The sequence below is a fragment of the Callionymus lyra genome, chromosome 11, assembly GCF_982586985.1.
Source record: "Callionymus lyra chromosome 11, fCalLyr1.hap1.1, whole genome shotgun sequence".
Taxonomy (NCBI): Eukaryota; Metazoa; Chordata; class Actinopteri; order Syngnathiformes; family Callionymidae; genus Callionymus; species Callionymus lyra.
The window spans coordinates 6,016,009-6,036,140 of NC_141828.1; the positions used below are offsets into that span (position 1 = coordinate 6,016,009).

General features: G+C 45.0%; 2 protein-coding genes across 4 annotated transcripts; one reads left to right on the forward strand and one right to left on the reverse strand.

Moving 5' to 3' along the window:
• Window positions 1-2,258: 2,258 nt before the first annotated feature.
• On the forward strand, window positions 2,259-13,558 carry LOC148069057 (tight junction-associated protein 1-like). 2 transcript variants are annotated; one of them, XM_087802728.1, is made up of 9 exons: window positions 2,259-2,463; window positions 4,895-5,017; window positions 6,859-6,887; window positions 6,951-7,112; window positions 7,182-7,248; window positions 8,668-8,775; window positions 8,842-8,925; window positions 9,392-10,060; window positions 11,351-13,558. In XM_087802728.1, the coding sequence occupies exons 2-9, from the start codon at window positions 4,904-4,906 to the stop codon at window positions 11,942-11,944; spliced, it is 1,827 nt and encodes a 608-aa protein (XP_087658854.1). In that variant the 5' UTR covers window positions 2,259-2,463; window positions 4,895-4,903; the 3' UTR covers window positions 11,945-13,558. The 2 variants fall into 2 exon arrangements, with proteins under 2 accessions (XP_087658854.1, XP_087658855.1); XM_087802729.1 differs by having other exon boundaries at window positions 4,899-5,017.
• An 854-nt stretch (window positions 13,559-14,412) lies between these two features.
• On the reverse strand, window positions 14,413-20,101 carry LOC148069058 (uncharacterized). Of its 2 annotated transcripts, none has more exons than XM_087803124.1 (3): window positions 20,021-20,101; window positions 18,830-19,430; window positions 14,413-15,983 (listed from the first exon to the last, which is right to left on the reverse strand). In XM_087803124.1, the coding sequence occupies exons 2-3, from the start codon at window positions 19,411-19,413 to the stop codon at window positions 15,098-15,100; spliced, it is 1,470 nt and encodes a 489-aa protein (XP_087659250.1). In that variant the 5' UTR covers window positions 19,414-19,430; window positions 20,021-20,101; the 3' UTR covers window positions 14,413-15,097. The 2 variants fall into 2 exon arrangements, with proteins under 2 accessions (XP_087659250.1, XP_087659248.1); XM_087803122.1 differs by lacking the exon at window positions 20,021-20,101 and adding an exon at window positions 19,502-20,014.
• Between the last annotated feature and the right edge of the window lie 31 nt (window positions 20,102-20,132).

The window sequence follows — 20,132 nt, forward strand, 5'->3', positions numbered from 1 at the left end:
CCTCCTCTTTGTCTTCTGCATTGTCTCCTTCTCTACCTCCTTCTCTGTCCCTCGTCTCCTACACCTCACCTCCTCCTTTTCTGCTCTTCATTCCTTCTGCTCTTTCTTTTATTCTGTGTCTTCCTCGTCGTCTCCTCGACCACATGTCTCATTGTTCGTCCACTGCTGCACCTGCTCGTGTCCTTCTCTTCCTTCTTCACCTTCTTTTCATTCTCTCCAACTTCATGACGTGATTTTCTCTCACTTGTTTGTAGAAAAAAAAAAGTAAATGAAGACGTTTGTCAACTTTATCACGACTTGAAGCTCGAGTGATCATATCCTGAACCTCCCAAAAAAAAGAGGAGACAACTAAGTCGTTGCATGATTGTGAAGGGGTTTTTGTGTCGGGGGTGACCAAGGTCACGAAGCGCTTGAACAGTCGAAACAATACTTAAAAGGTCAAAACAACAACGAGACAAACACAAGAGTTTCAGAAAATCAAAAGAAAAGCACAAATAAAAGTGTCTTCATTTGTTTCTTGAAGGAGTCAGTAGATCATCAAACACAGATGTTTCTTGAAGGAGTCAGTAGATCATCAAACACAGATGTTTCTTGAAGGAGTCAGTAGATCATCAAACACAGATGTTTCTTGAAGGAGTCAGTAGATCATCAAACACAGATGTTTCTTGAAGGAGTCAGTAGATCATCAAACACAGATGTTTCTTGAAGGAGTCAGTAGATCATCAAACACAGATGTTTCTTGAAGGAGTCAGTAGATCATCAAACACAGATGTTTCTTGAAGGAGTCAGTAGATCATCAAACACAGACGTTTCTTGAAGGAGTCAGTAGATCATCAAACACAGATGTTTCTTGAAGGAGTCAGTAGATCATCAAACACAGATGTTTCTTGAAGGAATCAGTAGATCATCAAACACAGATGTTTCTTGAAGGAGTCAGTAGATCATCAAACACAGAGATGTTTCTTGAAGGAGTCAGTAGATCATCAAACACTGATGTTTCTTGAAGGAGTCAGTAGATCATCAAACACAGATGTTTCTTGAAGGAGTCAGTAGATCATCAAACACAGAGATGTTTCTTGAAGGAGTCAGTAGATCATCAAACACAGAGATGGTTCCAAAGCTTAGGAGCAACAGTCTGGAAGGATTTCTCTCCTCTGGTCCTGAAGTTCAGGAATCATCAGTAGATTCTGATCCACAGACCTCAGAGCCCGAGCTGGGGTGTAAGTCTGGATCAGATCACTGATGGAAGGTCTGACCATGAATAGATCTGAAAGTAAGAACCAGAATTTTAAAATGATCCTGAAAGAAACTGGCAGCCAGTGAAGAGTTTGAAGGAGAAATGTAAGTTCTTCTACTAGAGCGGCTCAGAATTCTCACTGCAGAGTTTTGTATGAACCGTAGGCGAGAAGATCCTTCTTGATGTCGCTCTGACCCAGAAAAAGGTATTTATCCAGTTATTTTTACAAGCAATATAGTCATTTATCTAAAGCCTTTCACAACAGAATGATCATTAAAAACATTGCTGCATTAGTTCTTGATAAATCTTCAGATGTTTAACAAAACACAATCGGTCGACTGGGCGGCAAAGCATTTTGGGAGCCGTTCCGGTCGATTTCTGGTCACCGTCACTGAGAGTGAGACGGACGGCACCTCATGTTCAACCTTCTGATGGAAGTTCTGTTCAATATTTGTTCTCCTTTATTCTCATTCCATCGAGCGCATGTTCAAACCAATCATTAATAATCTCATTAATATAAACCGTGTCCTCATGTCATCACCCACCATATAATGTGCTTCATGGTTACCATAGCAACCATACTTGCCATAGCCCTGACTGTCGCAGGGACATTGTTGTGGAACAGCTGAACATTGTTAGTAATGATATACTGGCAGCTGCGTGCGTGCGTGCGTGCGTGTGGAGCGACATAAGCATGTACAATGAAACATAATGATATATGAACAAATACCTACACGTGTGACAGGAAAGAAAAAAAAATGTTTCAACTTCTATCTTGTCATGTTGGCGCCAAAGCCATCAACATCATCTTAAAAAACTGTTACAGAATAATACTTTTTTGTTTTCATATGTTTTAATGTTTCTATTCAATTCTACTCTAAAATCGACTCCAGATCAGTAGCGACCGCAGAGACGTCGTGTGACGTCATCACGCAGCCCGCGTAGGAAGGGGCGGGGGGGGGGGGTGGAGAGAGGGGTTTCGGGATTCCAAAGGATTACCCATCATGCCCTGCGGGTAAAGATGGCGACGGCTGGGGGGGATAGTGGATCAACTTTCTCCGGGTGACGAATCGTCTTCGCTGGTTGTAGTCGCGGTTGTTTTCTCGCCTCCGCGCGTGCACAGAGCCACGCACGCGCCGCCGTCACTTCCACGGCCGGAGAAGGACGTCGCGTCCCGGTTCTGTTCGCTCCACGAGCGCGTCCACGGAAGTTTCCCCCAGACCGAGGTGTGTGCGCGCGGATGAGACGTGTGTGTGTTCGCGTGCGTGTGTGTGTCTGCGGCAGCGAGCGACTTCCTGTGTGTGTGTGTGTTTGTGCACAATAGTGTTTTTGTGTGTTGATTAACGGCGTGTGTGTGAGCGCGTGCATGTGCTCGTAAGGGCGAACTGCTGTGCGCGTACACACTGGAGTTACTGTGCGCGTGAGTCGCTGAAGGAGTGTATTGACGTTTGTTTGACAGCTCGACGTCACGTGACCACTCGTCAGTGCGTGAGTGACACTTTTGTGTGATGTTGGTTTGGTTAACCACTAGTTATACTTAACTAGTTGAGTCATGACGTTTGTACCTAATGATGTGTCACTAGTTAAACTCTTAACTGACTCACTAACTAGTGGTTGTTCGATCTGTTATCGTTGATGTGTTTTATAAATAAAAACGTGTTGAAAGTTAAGAAGCATCGACTTGAAAAACAGACATAAACAGTACATTTATTTTTCAATTTAAATGTGAGTTAAAGTTAACGTTGAGCTTGTAATCCAGAACAAACAGGTTCAAACCTGTTGCTCAGCATCTCCACTTGATGTCATACGAGACCCGGGTACAGTTTCTTTGGCCCTCATGAGGTCAGAGTAAAACTACAAAACTGATATCTGACACTTTATTCTGTACTTGATTAAGAAACGAATTCGAAGTACATTTTATTAAAACGTTTTATTTAAAATACCCTATCGGTGTTCAAACGCACTGTATCGATATTAAACAAAATATATGTATTTTAAAATGTATTATTCTGTTTTAAAATTACATTTTCTTTTTATCATGCTATTTATGATTTATATTTGTTGATTTATGCTCTATATTAGTGTGTATAAAATAAAAATATTTTTTGTTTACAATTAACATGCGAGTAATAGTTGATTAATTTATGTGTTATTAATTACACCGGTAGACAGCAGTCATTGCCTCCTCCATAGTTAAAGGAAATCTTATGAAGACTGAGGACGAGAGGATACAGTCGACATTATTATTTATTTTTATCAACATGGAAATATTTTCAGCGTTTCTGCACAATTATGCTTTTGTGATTAATGGCGACTGAGGACGAGAGGATACAGTCGACTCTTGCAGCTTAAATCTGACGTTGAGAGAAATTTGATTTTCAACACAAATGAAATGAGTTTATTTATTTTTATTAACATGCGAATATTTTCATTGTTTGTGCACAATATATATTTTTCTGATTAATGGCGACTGAGGACAAGAGGATACAGTCGACTCTAGCAACTTAAATCTGACATTTAGACAAATTTGATTTGCATCACAAATGAAATTAGAAATTGAGGACTTCGTCGAGAGTCATGTCGTCTGTAAATCCTGCAACATCAGAGTACATCAAGTACTGGACAATACTACACATATATACTTGTTACTACACTATCACAACACCAGAGACAAGTACTCGACAATACTACACATATATACTTGTTAATACACTATTACAACACCAGAGTCAAGTACTGGACAATACTACACATATATACTTGTTACTACACTATCACAACACCAGAGACAAGTACTCGAAAATACTACACATATATACTTGTTAATACACTATTACAACACCAGAGTCAAGTACTCGACAATACTACACATATATACTTGTTACTACACTATCACAACACCAGAGACAAGTACTCGACAATACTACACATATATACTTGTTAATACACTATTACAACACCAGAGTCAAGTACTCGACAATACTACACATATATACTTGTTACTACACTATCACAACACCAGAGACAAGTACTCGACAATACTACACATATATACTTGTTACTACACTATCACTATATATGGTATTTATTCTTAACTTTCTCTTCTATTTTACTGTACGTCTGTAAGTCTATACGTGATGTATTTTCATATTTGAGATGGTCATGTGATCCACAAGCTACACACACATCGTCACAGGTGGTGTGTTCAGGTACCATCGGAAACTTGAGAATAACAAGATCCGTGTGTAACCCGTAAGTTACTGGCCAATGTTTGAATATTATTTTATTTTATATCATATTATATTTATTTCTATCTTAATTCTTCCCTTTCAATTTTCTGAGGCCCCTCTAGCGCCCCCTGGCGGTCCCCACGAATGTCAGCATCCCGACCCTCATTAACAAAAGTCTTCCAGAGCTGGAAAAATGTTGAGCTCACATGACCTTATGGAGCCAGAGTTTCCAACTGGACCGACTATTATTAGCATCATAGGATCAATACACACACAGACACACACACACACAGACACACACACACACACACACACTTTCATGATCGAAGCGATTGAGACAGTGGTGTCACCGTCAGTTGCAGTGGTGTCACGCTGGCTGGCGGGCGGCTAGTCCTGGGTTCGGGTTCTGACTTTGTTTGGTCGGCAGGAAGTCAGGATGACGAGCGCGGCTCCAGCCAGGAAGCCGTACCGAAAGGCTCCGCCGCAGCACCGGGAGACACGCCCGCCTCAGCCCGCCGTGCCGCCTCCACCAGCAGCACCACTCAACCAGGTAATCCCGCCTCAGGTAAAGTCCTCCTTTTCGCCGAGAAATTCTGGCGGTCGGTGGCCCCGCGGTGCCGAGTCCAAACCGCTCGTAGCGTCCTCGGGTCTCTCCGACACCGACGAGGAATTGTCGAGCGTGTCCAGTCTGGAGCGCTGCGTCTCGCCCGTTTCTACCTCCAAACCACACTCCAGGACCAAGGGTTCCTACCCGACGCATTCCAGATCCATCCGAGTACCCGTACCTCATCTGGCCCGGGGCGTGACCCGCTCCGAGACCCACGTCTTCTCCCAGAACCCGCTGCCCAGAGGGATCCTGAAGCAGCTGGCGTCTCTGCAGGAGGATCCACCCGGAGACACTTTCAGGAAATCCAAGTCGGTGGATTTACTCAACGAAGGATCTCAAGGCTCCAGGCCGAGCCGGACCCCGGGCCGGGCGTGGCCCCCCTCCTCCGCCCCGCCCTCGCCCGCCCTGCACTTCCACCAGAGGCGCGACGTGAACTGGAAGATGCATATTATAGAGGAGAAGGTTCGCTTTTCTCAGTTCCTCGACGAGATCACGTGTCGGGTGTTCAGCCCGGACCAGCTCAGCATGCTGGGCCGCGAGAACCCGGACCGGGTTCCCCCGCCCTGCAGGGGGCCGCAGGGGGGCTCCGTGGACCGCATGTGGGACAGCTGGGTGGAGGAGCGTCACCGGGGGAGCGGCTCGCCTCGTAAACCTCAGCGTCAGACTGAAGGATTGGAGAAAGTAGTTGATAATAGAGTTCGGAAACAAAACTGTTCGGTTTCTAATGCAAGAAATGTTCAGGTAAAGTATTGATACTCTTGAATGTCGCCGTTTACAGTTTTTCAAGATACAACAAAACTGTTCTTATCATTATTATTATTATTAAATTAAAAAATAAAAATCTAATTTTGATCATAGTTCTGTTTTTTTATATTTAAATAAATTGTAAATAATAAATTCGATTACATGTATTTATTTTTATTAAGTTTTTTTATTTTTTATTATCAAGGAAATATTTTCAGCATTTGTTCATTTTGGTGTTGCATTTAAACTTGAAACAGCTACTAAAGGAACATTTAAACTGGCAAAATCCTGTGTGGACTGAGGACAAGAGGATACAGTGGACTCCAGCAGTTTTTTTTGGACATATTTTGGTTTGAAAACAAATGAAAACTGTTACGACTTTGTCAAGAGTCATGTGGTCTGTAAATACTACAACACCAGAGTCAAGTACTGGACAATACTACACATATATATACTTGTTACTACAGTATCACAACACCAGAGTCGAGTACTGGACAGTACTACACATATATACTTGTTGCTACACTATCACAACACCAGAGTCAAGTACTGGACAATACTACACATATATATACTTGTTGCTACACTATCACAACACCAGAGTCAAGTACTGGACAATACTACACATATATATACTTGTTACTACAGTATCACAACACCAGAGTCGAGTACTGGACAATACTACACATATATACTTGTTGCTACACTATCACAACACCAGAGTCAAGTACTGGACAATACTACACATATATATACTTGTTTCTACAGTATCACAACACCAGAGTAAAGTACTTGACAATACTACACGTATATACTTGTTACTACAGTATCACAACACCCGAGTCAAGAACTGGACAATACTTCAAATACATTCTTGTTCCTATAGCATTACTATATATCACAGTATATAGTATCGTGATACATGTAGTTTCGTCATATTCCTAAACGTTCACGCCCCTAGTGGTCTCCCTCGTTACTGCACACGTCTTGGTTGTAGAATTTCATGGAGAACTGACGGTTCTTTCTTCCTCCTTCTCCAGGAAGAGATCTCGGACTCGGACCGGATCAGGTAAGACCTGGCAGACGTCTTCTCACCAGGGTGTCCTCGACTGACCTCTGACCTTCTCTTCAGGATCCTGCAGCAGCAGAACGAAGACCTCCGGAGGCGACTCTCTCTGTCCACGCACAAGATGGACGCCATGGAGGCCGAGTTTGACAGCAACCGCCACTACATGGAGGCGGAGCTGGGCCGGACCCGGGACGACCTGGAGAAGATGAGGGACAAGTTCCGCAGGTGATGGTCTCGAGTCCCAGGGTCGAGTTGAGGGAACTTTTCATTGGAAGCTCATCATTTGTGCTGCAGACTCCAGAACAGCTACACGGCGTCACAGCGAGCAAACCAGGACCTGGAGGAGAAACTACATGCTTTGGTAACAAACTCTTCTCATCCTTCTCTTCCTCGTCATCACACCATTCTTATCACATCTGTCTCATCCTTCTCTTCCTCGTCATCACACCATTCTTATCACATCTGTGTCATCCTTTCTTCCTCGTCATCACACCATTCTTGTCCTCACATCTGTCTCATCCTTCTCTTCCTTGTCATCACACCATTCTTATCACATCTGTCTCATCCTTTCTTCCTCGTCATCACACCATTCTTGTCCTCACATCTGTCTCATCCTTCTCTTCCTTGTCATCACACCATTCTTATCCTCACATCTGTCTCATCCTTCTCTTCCTCGTCATCACACCATTCTTATCACATCTGTCTCATCCTTTCTTCCTCGTCATCACACCATTCTTGTCCTCACATCCGTCTCATCCTTTTTATTCTCATCATCTCATTCGTCTCATCCTTTCATCCCCGTCATCACATCCGTCTCATCCTTTCATCCTTCACCTCACGTCCTAGAGTTGATACAGGCTGCATGATACGTTCCGTCTTCTCTAAATATTTACTCAACTTCTAATACGACTCATTTAAATGTTGCATCATTGTCTCCCTAAACAAACATCATATATTCTCTGTAACGTCTTGACACATAAAGCCCTTATTTCAGTCCATATTACTCAAAAATAAACCTGTAAACTAGTGAAAATGAGTCAAATAAAATATTGTCTTCATGATTCCCACAAAATATTTTGTCACCAGACTAATGTTACGAGAGATTCAGTCAAGATTGAAAGGTGTTAACTTTGTTAAACAGTCAGTAAAGTGATAAACGAGCTCAGAGGAAAAGTCTGAACTGGGACACGAACAAGTGTTTCCTGACATGGAAGGAAGTGGAGGCTCGTGTGTCGCCTGCAGGCCAATTGTGTGTCTGATCCCAATCAGCTGCGCGTCATTGATCCGACAGCCAATAGGGGTCAACGGAGCTCGTTGTGAATCGATCAGCTGTGGGAAAGTGTGTTGAGTCGCGAGGGACGCTGGAGTGCAAGGTCACAGGTGTTGTGGCTCAGATTGTTGAGCTGCCGTCGTCACGGTGATCGTCCTTCAGATTGAAGAGTCAACATATTGTTGTGTTCACAGATCTCCCCATTTTCTCTGTTGTCTTTGCATGCTGCCTGTTGACCGATGCATCATCATCATCATCATCATCATCCTCCTCATCTTCATCATCACCAGGCTGCTATCAGTCAAACCTGGGCCCATGCAGTTGCGTCACCAGCTCACCTTCTTCCCTTTTTCTCCTCCACTTGAGCTTTAGTTTGATTTTCTCCGTGTGTTTTAGGACGATTTAGTCTGTCTTTGTAGTCATGTGACCTGTCAGTAGTAGCGCATCAGCCGGCGCCAGCTTCCTTAAAATCACATTAGCTGGATGCTAACGGGAAGCGTTGTTTTGCAGCTGCGGACGGTGGAGCGGGACAAGCGTACGATGGACCAGGAGATGGTGGAACTGACCAACAAACTGCTGGACGCTAAGAACGTCATCAATCGGTTGGAGGAGCTGAATGTGAGTGTATGGGGTGGAGGCCCCGGGTCCAGCCGGGTTTAGCTAACGTCTCTGGATGTGTCTCAGGAACGTTACCGTCAGGACTGCAATCTCGCCGTGCAACTGCTGAAGTGCAACAAGTCCCACTTTAGGAACCACAAGTTCTCCGACGTGAGTGATGTTTGTCTGCGGAATCTTGAATGAATTTAGCATTTCTACTGTTGAAACTTTATAATGTTTTTAGGTATTTCTTTTTATAATGATTGCATTAAATGATATGTACTTTGAAAAAAATGTTTTTTTATTAAATTAATAATAAATCAGAAAATCAAATTTTATTAAAAATATGTTTTGATATTTTAACTATTAATTATTCAAAATTAATATTTTAATTTCAATATTTTTTATTTGTAAATTTAAGAATGATTATGAAAATATAATATTAACACAAATTGAAACTTATTGATCCATAAAATCCATTTTTTAACTGCAGTTATGGGGAAAAAAAGAAGTTTCAACATTTTAAATGTTAAATCCAACATTAATCCGATGGCACTGATCTACTTCCATATATGTCAAGTTGTTGATTTATGTGTGTGAGTCTGATCAATGTGTGTGTGTGTGTGTGTGTGTGTAGTTGCCCTCAGAACTCCAGGAAATGCTGAACAAACACATGAACTCGCTCTCCGTGGCCAGCTGCACCCCCGCCGGTCAGGACCCGGACTCCCTCAGCCTGACTCCGGCCGACGTGGTTCCGACCTCCGTGATCGCCCGGGTGCTGGAGAAGCCGGAACCGCTCCTGCTGAACTCGGCTCAGTCCAGCAGCTGCGGGCGTCCCGTGGCCGAGGACGTGTTCGTGCACGTGGACATGACCGGCCCGGCGGCCGGCGCTTTCGGGGGTCACCACCAGAACGGCAAGATTCCGGCCGACGAGAACCTCAACGGCTCCTGTCGCAGCCTGGACCGGGAGGAGGGAGGCGCGGACCGGGCCTTCGACAAGCTCAACCCGTACCCGCTGCCCCCGCCGCCTCTGCCCCCGCCCCCCCACTACCAGGGCCGGAGGGTCATCGAGTTCTCGTCGGACGACAAGGTGAAGATCCCCAAGAACAGTCCTCTGCCCAACTGCACGTACGCCACGCGACAGGCCATCTCCCTCAGCCTGGTGCAGAGCGAGGAGGAGCGGCTGCTCGCCGGCAGCCCCGTCCCGTCCTGCGGCAGCGTGGACGTGAACCAGTGCACGCCGCAGCCTGACGCCGCTGGAGAGCCTCTGTCCAGCCAGTCCAGCCCCTTCAGCAGCCCACCACAGGTACGACCCTGTTTCAGTGCCGTCAGAAGATTGAGTTTCAAATGTGGAAACTGTGAATATACCAACATGTAGCTCAGAGTAAACGCTTAGCATGTGCTTAGACCTTTCTGTGTGGGTTTACTCTGGGCACTCCGGTTTCCTCCCACAGTCCAAAAACATACAGAGGTTGATTGAGGACTTGTGGAAATTGTCTGTAGGTATGAGTGTGTGTGTGAATGGTTGTCTGTCTTTGTGTGTCCTGAGACAGACTGGTGTCCTGTCCAGGGTGTCCCCTGCCTCTTACATCAGTATCAGTATTTTTCTGTTTGTAGAAAACTCTCTTTTCATTGAAATGTTTACATTAGAAAATGGGATTAAGCCCCGCCCACTGAAAACACAGTTGAAATCTTGTTTTATCATAATCGGCCCACTCTGCTGTTGTTAGTCGAGGATGGAGGTTTGTTACAGCATCTCATTATTCACGGAAGCCTTCACCTCCAAGAAACTTGTTGTATAAACAAAGCCGGTTGTGGTTACAGCCGTCTGGAGGAGGAGTGAAGCCATTGTTATGCTCTTGTAACCTCTCGTTTGCCAAGATTTCAGACAGTGGAGAATTTTATAAAGTAATAACTTCCAACATCGTCATGATGAGGAAAGTTGAGTTTTTGTATAACTTGCCCTTTAAGCTTATTCTAATAATGTCACCAGCATTTAAATATTAAATTCCTTAAAATACTTTAAAAAAATTAAAAAAAACTCAATGTTTTCTTATCTCAAGTCTATGTAATTTTCTCCTCTGACATCATTTTATGAATGTACTCATAAGTTTAAAGACGTGCAAAGACAGAATGTAGGATAAAGGATAAAAAACTACTTTTTTTTTCTTTTAATGTTAGTATCGCTGTAAATTAAAATTCAATTGATACAATATTTAATACAAATACAAATGATAGAATAAATGCTTAAAACAACAACAAGATTTCAATAAAGAACATCCAAAGATTAAACATCTTAAATGTTAAACTATTAAATATTCTGATGACACTGATATACTTATATATATATCGTATAGAATTTATTTATTTCTAACATGAATAAAATGTAGTTTTTAATTAACTGTAGAACATACAAAAGAAGGAACTAAAAATAAAAGCAACTAAAAAGGAAACATAACCAAACACTGTAGTTCTAAGAAGGAGTAAAAAGATTAAGATTAAATCCTATTTTTGGTGGTACTAACCCTTTTTATTTTATTCTTCAGTTAGTAGCAAATTTTCCAATATTCCTCTGATCTCTGTGGTCCACGCTCAGGCTCCCAGCATGCTGGCCAGCTCCGCCAGCTCCGAGGAGGACCTGCTGGCCAGCTGGCAGAGGATGTTCGTGGAGAAGAAGCCTCCTGGAGCTGGAGCTCTGCAGCACCGCACGTCCTTCAGCAGCCAGACGGCTCAGGAGCTCCAGAGACGCCAGCCCGCCGGGCCCGTCTCCTCGGACCACCGGGCGGCGTACTCCGACGGCGAGGAGGGCTCGTCCGCCCAGAGCTGGACGCCGAGCCGCGGCTCCAGCCTGGACACGGACACGGACACCGAGACCCGGCCCTCCAGGAGCGGGCGCTGTTCGGCCGACGACGGCGAGCGTCTGCTGATGACGCTGGAGGACGACACCGGCAGCGTCGACACGGCCATCACCGTCGCCACGGCGCCCGCCAACTCTCACTGGGACGAGGAGGAGCGGGACGTGCTCCCGCAGGACTTGCCCACCATCGCGCCTCGTCTCCTGGACCTGGACCCCGCCCTCGCCGCCGCCCCCCCGCGTCCACAGAAAAGCCCGAAGCGAATGGGAGTTCACCACCTGCATCGTAAAGACAGCTTGACCAGAGCCCAGGAGCAAGGCACCCTGCTGGACTGATCAGCCCACTGTCTCCATGACAACCGGTCCCAACCTTGCAAACAGGAAATAGCCATATACGTGCGCGTGAGCTTTTCTTTCTCCAATCGCTCAGGTCACCTGGACAAACACTCTGTGCCTCTTATTCTGAAATGATGGCAGTCACTTCCTGTTATTGAGTCACCCGATCCGTTTCTCATCGTCATGGAGACAGGGGCGGGGCCACAGACTGGCGTGTGTTTTTATTTGTTTTAGTTTGATCGTTCGTTGTGTTCGTGTAGATGAGCTTTATTTTCAACACTGATCAATGAATGTCCTTGAATGTCTTACATGTTGGTCCTGATGTTCTCTCGCTTCACACACATCGATCACGGTCGCTCTCCGCCGCACACACAGTATTTTTATAACCATTTCAATTGACCTTGAACAGTATATAGTGGATCCATGTTTTTATTTTTTAACCATGAGAGTTTTCCTCCGTTGTCTCACTAACGATCATCTGCACCCGTTCGTTGATCACTTATTGATCACTCGTTCGTTGATCACTTATTGATCACTCGTTCGTTGATCACTCGTTGATCAGATGATTGTAACAAGATTGTCGCTCGTGTGGTCAGTGGTGGTCACTGAGATCTCGTCTGTACTGATGCTTCTGCTGTTAACCAACCAAAACTGTCCAAGATGGATGATGATTGTCCTGCAGTGTCGGCCTGATCGTATCAATGATCTCGACACACACACACACACACACACACTCACACACACTCGAAGATCATCCATGAAGACATTGCACGAGTCACTGAGTTGGGGCGACACGGGCTCGAGTTGCTCGTCTAGGTCCACGAGAACCACCGTTCCGAGCTGATAAAAGATTGAACGCCGTCTTCGGCTTAAATAATTGAATGTTTGCGCTGCTGAAACATGAAGCGCTAGCATCGCCGAGTCACACTCCAGCGCAGCCGTCGTAAATATTTGATCACGCAGAGACTCCGACTAAATATAGACTCGATAATGGCTCCCATTTAAATGAGCGGCACCTTCGTCGTCAACAAAAACATGTTTCAACATCACTGATCGGAGCATTAAAGTGTCTTTCACGCTGTTACACTCCTCGGTTTCCAAGAGACGGTTTACAAACGCTAACCTTAGCATCAAGATGTTTTTGTTCTTTCCACTTGATTTTGTGAGTTTTTGTTTGTCTTGGTCTTCTCTCTCTTGCTATGTTTGAGCTGGATTACCTTCACTGAATGTAAAAAACTATGTTAATTTGAATTAACTGCACCAGTTTCGGCAGAGGTTTAGCGGCCGGTGAGTTGCTAACATTTAACTGGAAGTTTCCATGCAAACTGTACATGCTGATGACGTCCCTGAGGAGCTCAGCCAGGGGTGTTTGGTTGGGTTTTGTGCATCAGAAAAAGTTGTGCTCGCCTGTGTAGTTGTGCTCACTGAATGTTCAGCACCGAGGGGCTGACACTGCTCGAGACCGGCGGAGCCAACATGGCCGCCTGCTCCCTCCATGCAAAACGTTGGAATGTTCACGAAGAATAATGTATCGTAGTGTCAGCGACTGTTATACCGATGATTTTATTTTCTCAATTTGTAAACTGATGTATATTTTAAATAAATATTTTCAATCAGATGCTGTGTGTGTTTCTCACACGTGGGCTTACTTTTGAGCCAAGATGGCTGCTTTCTCGAAGTCTACTCACTTTTTTGATGAATTATATTAAAATAAGATTTTTTAATTCTATTATTTAAATTAAATTTTACTCTTTCTATACATTACTTTCTCTCGCGTTTTTAAACGCTTTAGCTTCATCTTAATCCCGCCGATTTAAAAACAATTTAAAAGCTTTACTACGGGGACAAACATTCGTTGCACACCTCGCTCATGTGTGGACACTGCCATCTACTGGTAGGATCACAAACTTTTAACACAATGTTATTAAAAATGAAAGCGTTAAATTTCCAACAGATTCACCTTCTTCTTCCTGTTCCTTTGCCAGAAACCTACATCTGAATAAACGAGAAACACTGTATATGTCCACAGTGATGACAGTCATGAACCATAGGGTCTATATTATAATACATAAATAATACATTATATGATTATATTATATAAATATATGGTATTATATATTGTTCTATGTATTATATACCATATCTAATTATCGTGCTAGTCGGGAACGGAACATACGTCTCTGTTCTCTGGTGCAGAAAACTAGTTCCGCGTGGCTGACGTTTCCGCACGGACACATTTCTCTGCGGTGCACAACAAACTATTCAAGAGCGTCTGTTCGTCTCTTGTTGTGACTTTAAAGTCACGGAGAGTGTTTTTCACTTAAAAACATGTACATTAACGTTAAGTTATTCAACATCTATTGGTCATATTTATTATCGTATTATCAACCTATGAAGAGTTATGTTGCATTTAACGTGAATTTACCTCGAATCTTAACGTGTTTTAATTAAAAACACACATTAACTACTGATTAGAAAAGAAGATGAACATCTTTATTGGAACACAACACTAGAGAACAAACAACAACAAGAACAACATTAGAATGAGCAGCAAGGTGTAAGGGGGGGGGGGTCCTCTACAATTATGTGACCAATGAAGTGGGAGGAGCTTCTTAATTCTCGTGGCATATTAAGTGGGGGGTCTGGGGGTCTTTATTACTTACGTGACCTTATGAAGTGGTATGGACTTCCTTGTCTAGTGACATATGCAGTGGGGGGGGCTTCTCATGTATTTGAAGGATCTTCTCGAGTCACGGGACAACAGAAAAAAGAGGATTTGTCAATATTCGTCATTCTTATATTTAAATACGTCAATATTTATATATTACAATGTTCCAAATTAATAAATATAGCATAGGTAGTCTGAGTCCTGCCGCGGAGACCAGTCAACTGGTGCTGATGATGCCTCGTTGTCGTGAACAACCACCGACAAACTACAAACATGGCCGACCAGGTTGAGGATACGATCTTCATGCAAACATGAACAACTCTTGAACGTCTCAGAATCCAGATCAGAGTCAGGGACCCAGACATTTCCCAGTATGCTTTGTGTGACGTGGCCCGTGGAGAGGGGAGGCGGGTCGTGGCGGCGTTACCCACTTCCTTCAACACCCGTTAGTTCGACCTCTGACCCTCTCCCTGCACTCGTTGATCTCACTCAGAGTCCGTCTCCAGCGGCGCCGACTCGTCTAGCTCCTCCCTCTTGCGGTTCTCCTCAGCGTCCTGCAGGTGAGCCTTCTTGTGTCGGGAGAAGCTCGACGAGTGCATAAAGGTCTTGTTGCAGGTGCTGCATGTGTACGTCCGGGTCTTGGTTCCAGCGTGTAGCGTCTTCTGCTGCCTGGACTCCTGGTGGCTCTGCTGATGACGCGCTAGACTGGACGCGTGACTGAACCACTTCCCGCAGACGCTGCAACCGTGGCGAACCATCACGCTGCCCGACTCCTCCTGCTCCTCCTCCTCCTCGTCCTCCTCCTCGTCTTCATCCTCCTCCTCCTCCTCCTCCTCGTCCTCCTCTTCCTCCTGCACGGGCGAGTTGCTCCTCTTGCCGCCCTGCCTGCGGCGCCTGTTCCTTTTGCAGAGCGTGTAAAAGTTGGGTTTGTCCCGGGAGCAAAGTTTGAGGCGGATCTTGAGGTCCGACGACGACTGGGCCAGGTTCTCTTTGTCGGGCGTGTAGTTGTCCAGCAGCTGCTTCACGTGCGTCACCTGATGTTTGGACAGCAGCGTGGACGTCCTGAAGCTCATGTCACACTGCGGGCAGGCGTAGAACTTGTCGCCCCCGTGACCCCCGGCGAGAACCTGGACCGGAGACGTGGCGGTCGCCGGCCTTCGTTTGGTTCTCTTGTTTTTGGCTTCGCTCTTGAGCGAATAGTGCAGCATGGCCACGGTGGGACGAGGGCCCGAGTCCTTCATTAGACTCTGACCCTTCTTGTGGATGAGCCGATGGCGGGACAGGCTGGAGCTGTGATTGAATTCTTTTCCACAAATGTTGCAGGGATGGATCCGCCGCTGCCCGTGGAGGCGCAGGTGGCTGCCCAGCATCCTGGACACACACGGACGCACACAGTTAGAAAGTTTCATAATCCAGAAAAAGAGGAAAAATCATCTCAATAATTCATCAACATCCATAATGACCGTCAACATCATCCTCTCCAGGGGCCTCATGTACTAAGGGGTCGTCAAACAAAAACGTTAATAACTGTGTATGTGAAATATAAACATTTACACCGGAGCTCGTCTGCACTCATTAAACGCAAGTATGTGGTCGGAAATGTTTTAAATTAAAGAATATAAACTGTTAATCCAGTTTAAATTCATGTTTTCATTTGTTTTTTTCTGATTGCGGAGAAAAAAATGACAAACTCTGCTTAAGATATGATTTAAATATGTAAATGAGGGCGTGGAAAGAGATGAACAAGTCCATGTTGATTTGGATGAACAGTGGAAAAGTGCTTGTATTTGTATGCACGCGCAGATTCATACGTCTGAATATTTTTGTACGTGCACCATTTTCTGGATTTGAGTGTCGTTTTTAGTAGAAGATCCAGTAACTTCTTTGTACATGAGGCCCCAGGTTTACGGCCTGTGACTGGGCTGACGGGGTGAACGCAAAACCAATGACATAGTTTGTTGAGACCCAGACCATCAAGAACGACACCAAAGATAAGTTATGTCAAGGTCGGTCTCTAGGGACCAGGACCACCAATTGGTGGGATCAAGTGTGGTTAAGCCTCCTTATCTTAATGAATTTTCCCTTTTGCAAAGTTCTACATCGCAAGCTGCGAACAAGAAAGTGAGACTAAGATTAGATCAGGCTCACAAAAATAAGACAATAAAGATTTGTAGACCGTTGGTCTGGTAAGTCTTGATTTTCCACTTTCTTTTTTAAAATAATTCAGTAAGACCAGAATTGTATCTACTCTTCACTAGAGTCTTGCAAAAAGAAAAAATGTCAACGTCTCAATAAACATGAAGCCAAGCCAGTCCTAGAACGGGAGTTAGTACGAGCAGAAAGTTGAGACCAAGACTAGTTTAAAACATTTAAAATAGGGAAAGAGCAGCATCTGCTATATAAAGGAGATGCCAGGCATCGTAAAGTTTCTCTGGCAGCAGCTGAAAGTTGTGGCTTTAAGGATGAAAACCTCTGGAAAAACAATCACTATATTTCTTCCCCATCAACTTGGACTTCCTTCAGTATTTTGACCCGTAGAGTCCGAGTCTTCCCACCAAACACACCTCAGTGCACAAGAGTGTAAAGAGTTTTCTCAGGATTCCTCACAAGATGTTTCCCTGCATCTCAACACACTGGGACGTCACTACATGGCTTTGGGTTTATTTCATCGTTTTGAAATGTGTATCATAACAATAAACGCCTTATTCATGTATTACACATTTGTCCTTCAGAATTTGTAAATGTTTCAGGAATTTTTTAAATATACTAATAAGTCATAAAAAGAATCCTTAAGTATTTTAAATCTTTTTTTTTTTTATCCAAAATGATTTGTTCTAAAGAACTGCATCGCCGCCCCTCTTAATCCAATCCTGATTTATTAAACCAGCTTGTCAGAGTTAGTAGTACAAGAGGCCAAAATCCTTTAAGAGTCAAACAAAAGTTATACTGTACTTTCATACTCGTGATGGCTTGATCTGCAGTACTTGAACCATCTCTGTGGTTGTGATCCTTCAACAAACAATCCTTCAATCAGTTTCACTCTCTATGGTCTCCGTATGATTGTTTAGATCCATAGAATCTGTACCTTAAACACGAGCTTCCTCACAGATCAACCTTTATCAACATTAACTTTTATCTGCTTTGATTTGAGGCAACGAGACGACGGACGACAGGAAACCACACTTTGCATTAAACGGCTAAACAAGCTACTGAGTTGATTATTCATTAAAGCAAGTTTGACTACGAGAAAATTCTGAGTTAATTTAAAAAAACAAACTGGTTAATTAAGTGACAACAGGAAGAAGAAGTCGTGACAAAAGGGAGGACGGACTTTCCGAGCAGCTCACTCTAGTAATGTCCGTAATATACTGCGACTGCTCCGAGGAGTCATCAAGCCAAAGGAGAGCAACAAGGCTCCATAGTAAGATTGAAATTAAATAATCCAAAATATGCCAATAAAATATTAATAAACCTTTCATTTTCAAAAAAGTAAGCAAGTAATATTTGTACAGTGCTTTTCCAGACCAGGGTCACAAAGCGCTTAAACAATCAAAACAAAACTCAATAAAATATATACTTAAAAAGGAAACAAATCTCCTCAACTACCTTGTTTTTAGAGTGTATACAATAGTAATACAAACATTCTCTCCAGCTCCTCCATGGACTCTCCCATACTCTCCTCTTTTCTCTCACTATATCCTCCCTCACTCTTCTCCTTATCCATCTGTCTCCCCCCCCATCCTTCCTCCCAGCCAGTCACAACAGGAGGCCGTCAACAATGAGTCTGGTTCTGCTCGAGGTTTCTGCCTTCTAAAAGAAATTCTTTCCTCGCCATAGCTCACTGCCGGGTGTTTCGCTTCTTGCTGGGATCTGTTTTTCTTTAATCAACTATAGTCTTACTTTAACTGTAAAGTGTCTTGAGATAACTTTGTTATGATAAGACACTTTAAATACAATTTAAATGAATTCTCATCAGACACATTTTCTCCTCGGATCAGTTCCACTCTCACAAAAACACAGTCAAATATCGAATATTGCACACGACTGCTTTAGCAAGTACCAATCAGAGGAGGCCCTCCTTCCACTCTCAAACCCACAACAGCTGACTGGGCAGAACTTGTCGTGCTGACCCCCGTGACCTTCCATCACAACAGTGAAACTCACTAACAACAAACTTCACAGACTATCAACCATCAGGTACGAAGACTCGTGATCACCTGCTGCCCTTGAAGCTCATGCCACAGTGTGGACACGTGTGTCCCGTCTCTTTGAGCGAGGCGTCCAGCGTCCTCTTGGTGGCGGCGGTGTGGACGTTGCTGTGTCCGGCGTGCGTCTGCTGGTGGCGGTACAGGCTGGAGGCGTGGCTATAGCACTTCCCGCAGTAGCTGCAGCGGTACTGCCGCTCGTCCAGCTCCAGGTTGGCCAGGTCCGAGTCGTCCTGGTCCGACTCCTCCTCGCCGTCCAGGTGAACGTGGCTGGCCTCCAGCAGCGTGTCCCCCTCGTTCTCCTCCTCCTCCTCGGAGTCCATGGTGATCTCCACGCTCTGCTCCGTCACCTCGCAGGGGTACACCTCCTCGTAGGGCACGAAGAAGGGCTCCTCGCCCTCCACCTTCAGCGGCTCGCCGCTCAGCTCCACCGTCTCGTCGGACTCCTTCTTCAGGCAGGCGATGGTGAACTTGGACCCCACCTCCGCCCACTTCACCACGTACTCGATGGGCTGCGTGTCCATCTCCACGGTGATGAAGTCGGCGCCCAGAGCGTCCGACTCGGCGACCGTCAGCTCTGCCTCGGAGTCGTCCATCGTCCATGCACCTGCACCTGCGGGTCATCCAGACACACACGGGGTTATTATGGTCGGTTTCACTGGGTTTTAATGCTGGGAACTTCACCCTGTCGCTTGAGACGCATCAGAACCACTGCACACACCTACAGACGACTGGCGTCTTCAGGGGCCAACGTCACGTCTACATGACGTCACTACCACGCATCCGGTTCACAATCAAAACTGACGTCAGAGATTTACCGTCGTTTAAAATAAACGTCCACTTTTTCTGTCCTCTATGTCATCCACGTTATGTGGCGTGATGACGTCATAAGCAGATGCGTCTGATCCAGATGTGATCTGCGGGGGAGGGCGAACCGCTGCCGTAAAACCGCGCCGAAACCCCCGGTTCCGTTATGGGCTCGCCCGAACGGACGAGGAGTGGCTCGTGCACGGACAGGTGCAGGGACACCGTCGGGCATCAGACCCGTGTCGTCACAGAGCCGGACGACACTGAGCGGCGGGATTTTGGGGAGGAGTTCGGCCTCCGCGGCTGCGGGCGGGTTCGCTCCATTATTCTGTCAAAAATAAACACTACCAGCCGCAGGGGGTTCGGTTGTGCACCGGTCCTGACCCAGGTACTCACCGTTCTCTAGTCCAAATACAGTGGAACGACACCGAGAGACAGAACCGGCGGACACAATAAACAGGAAGCACAAAGCATTCTGGGAAAGGATTAAATGCTAGCGGACAACGGA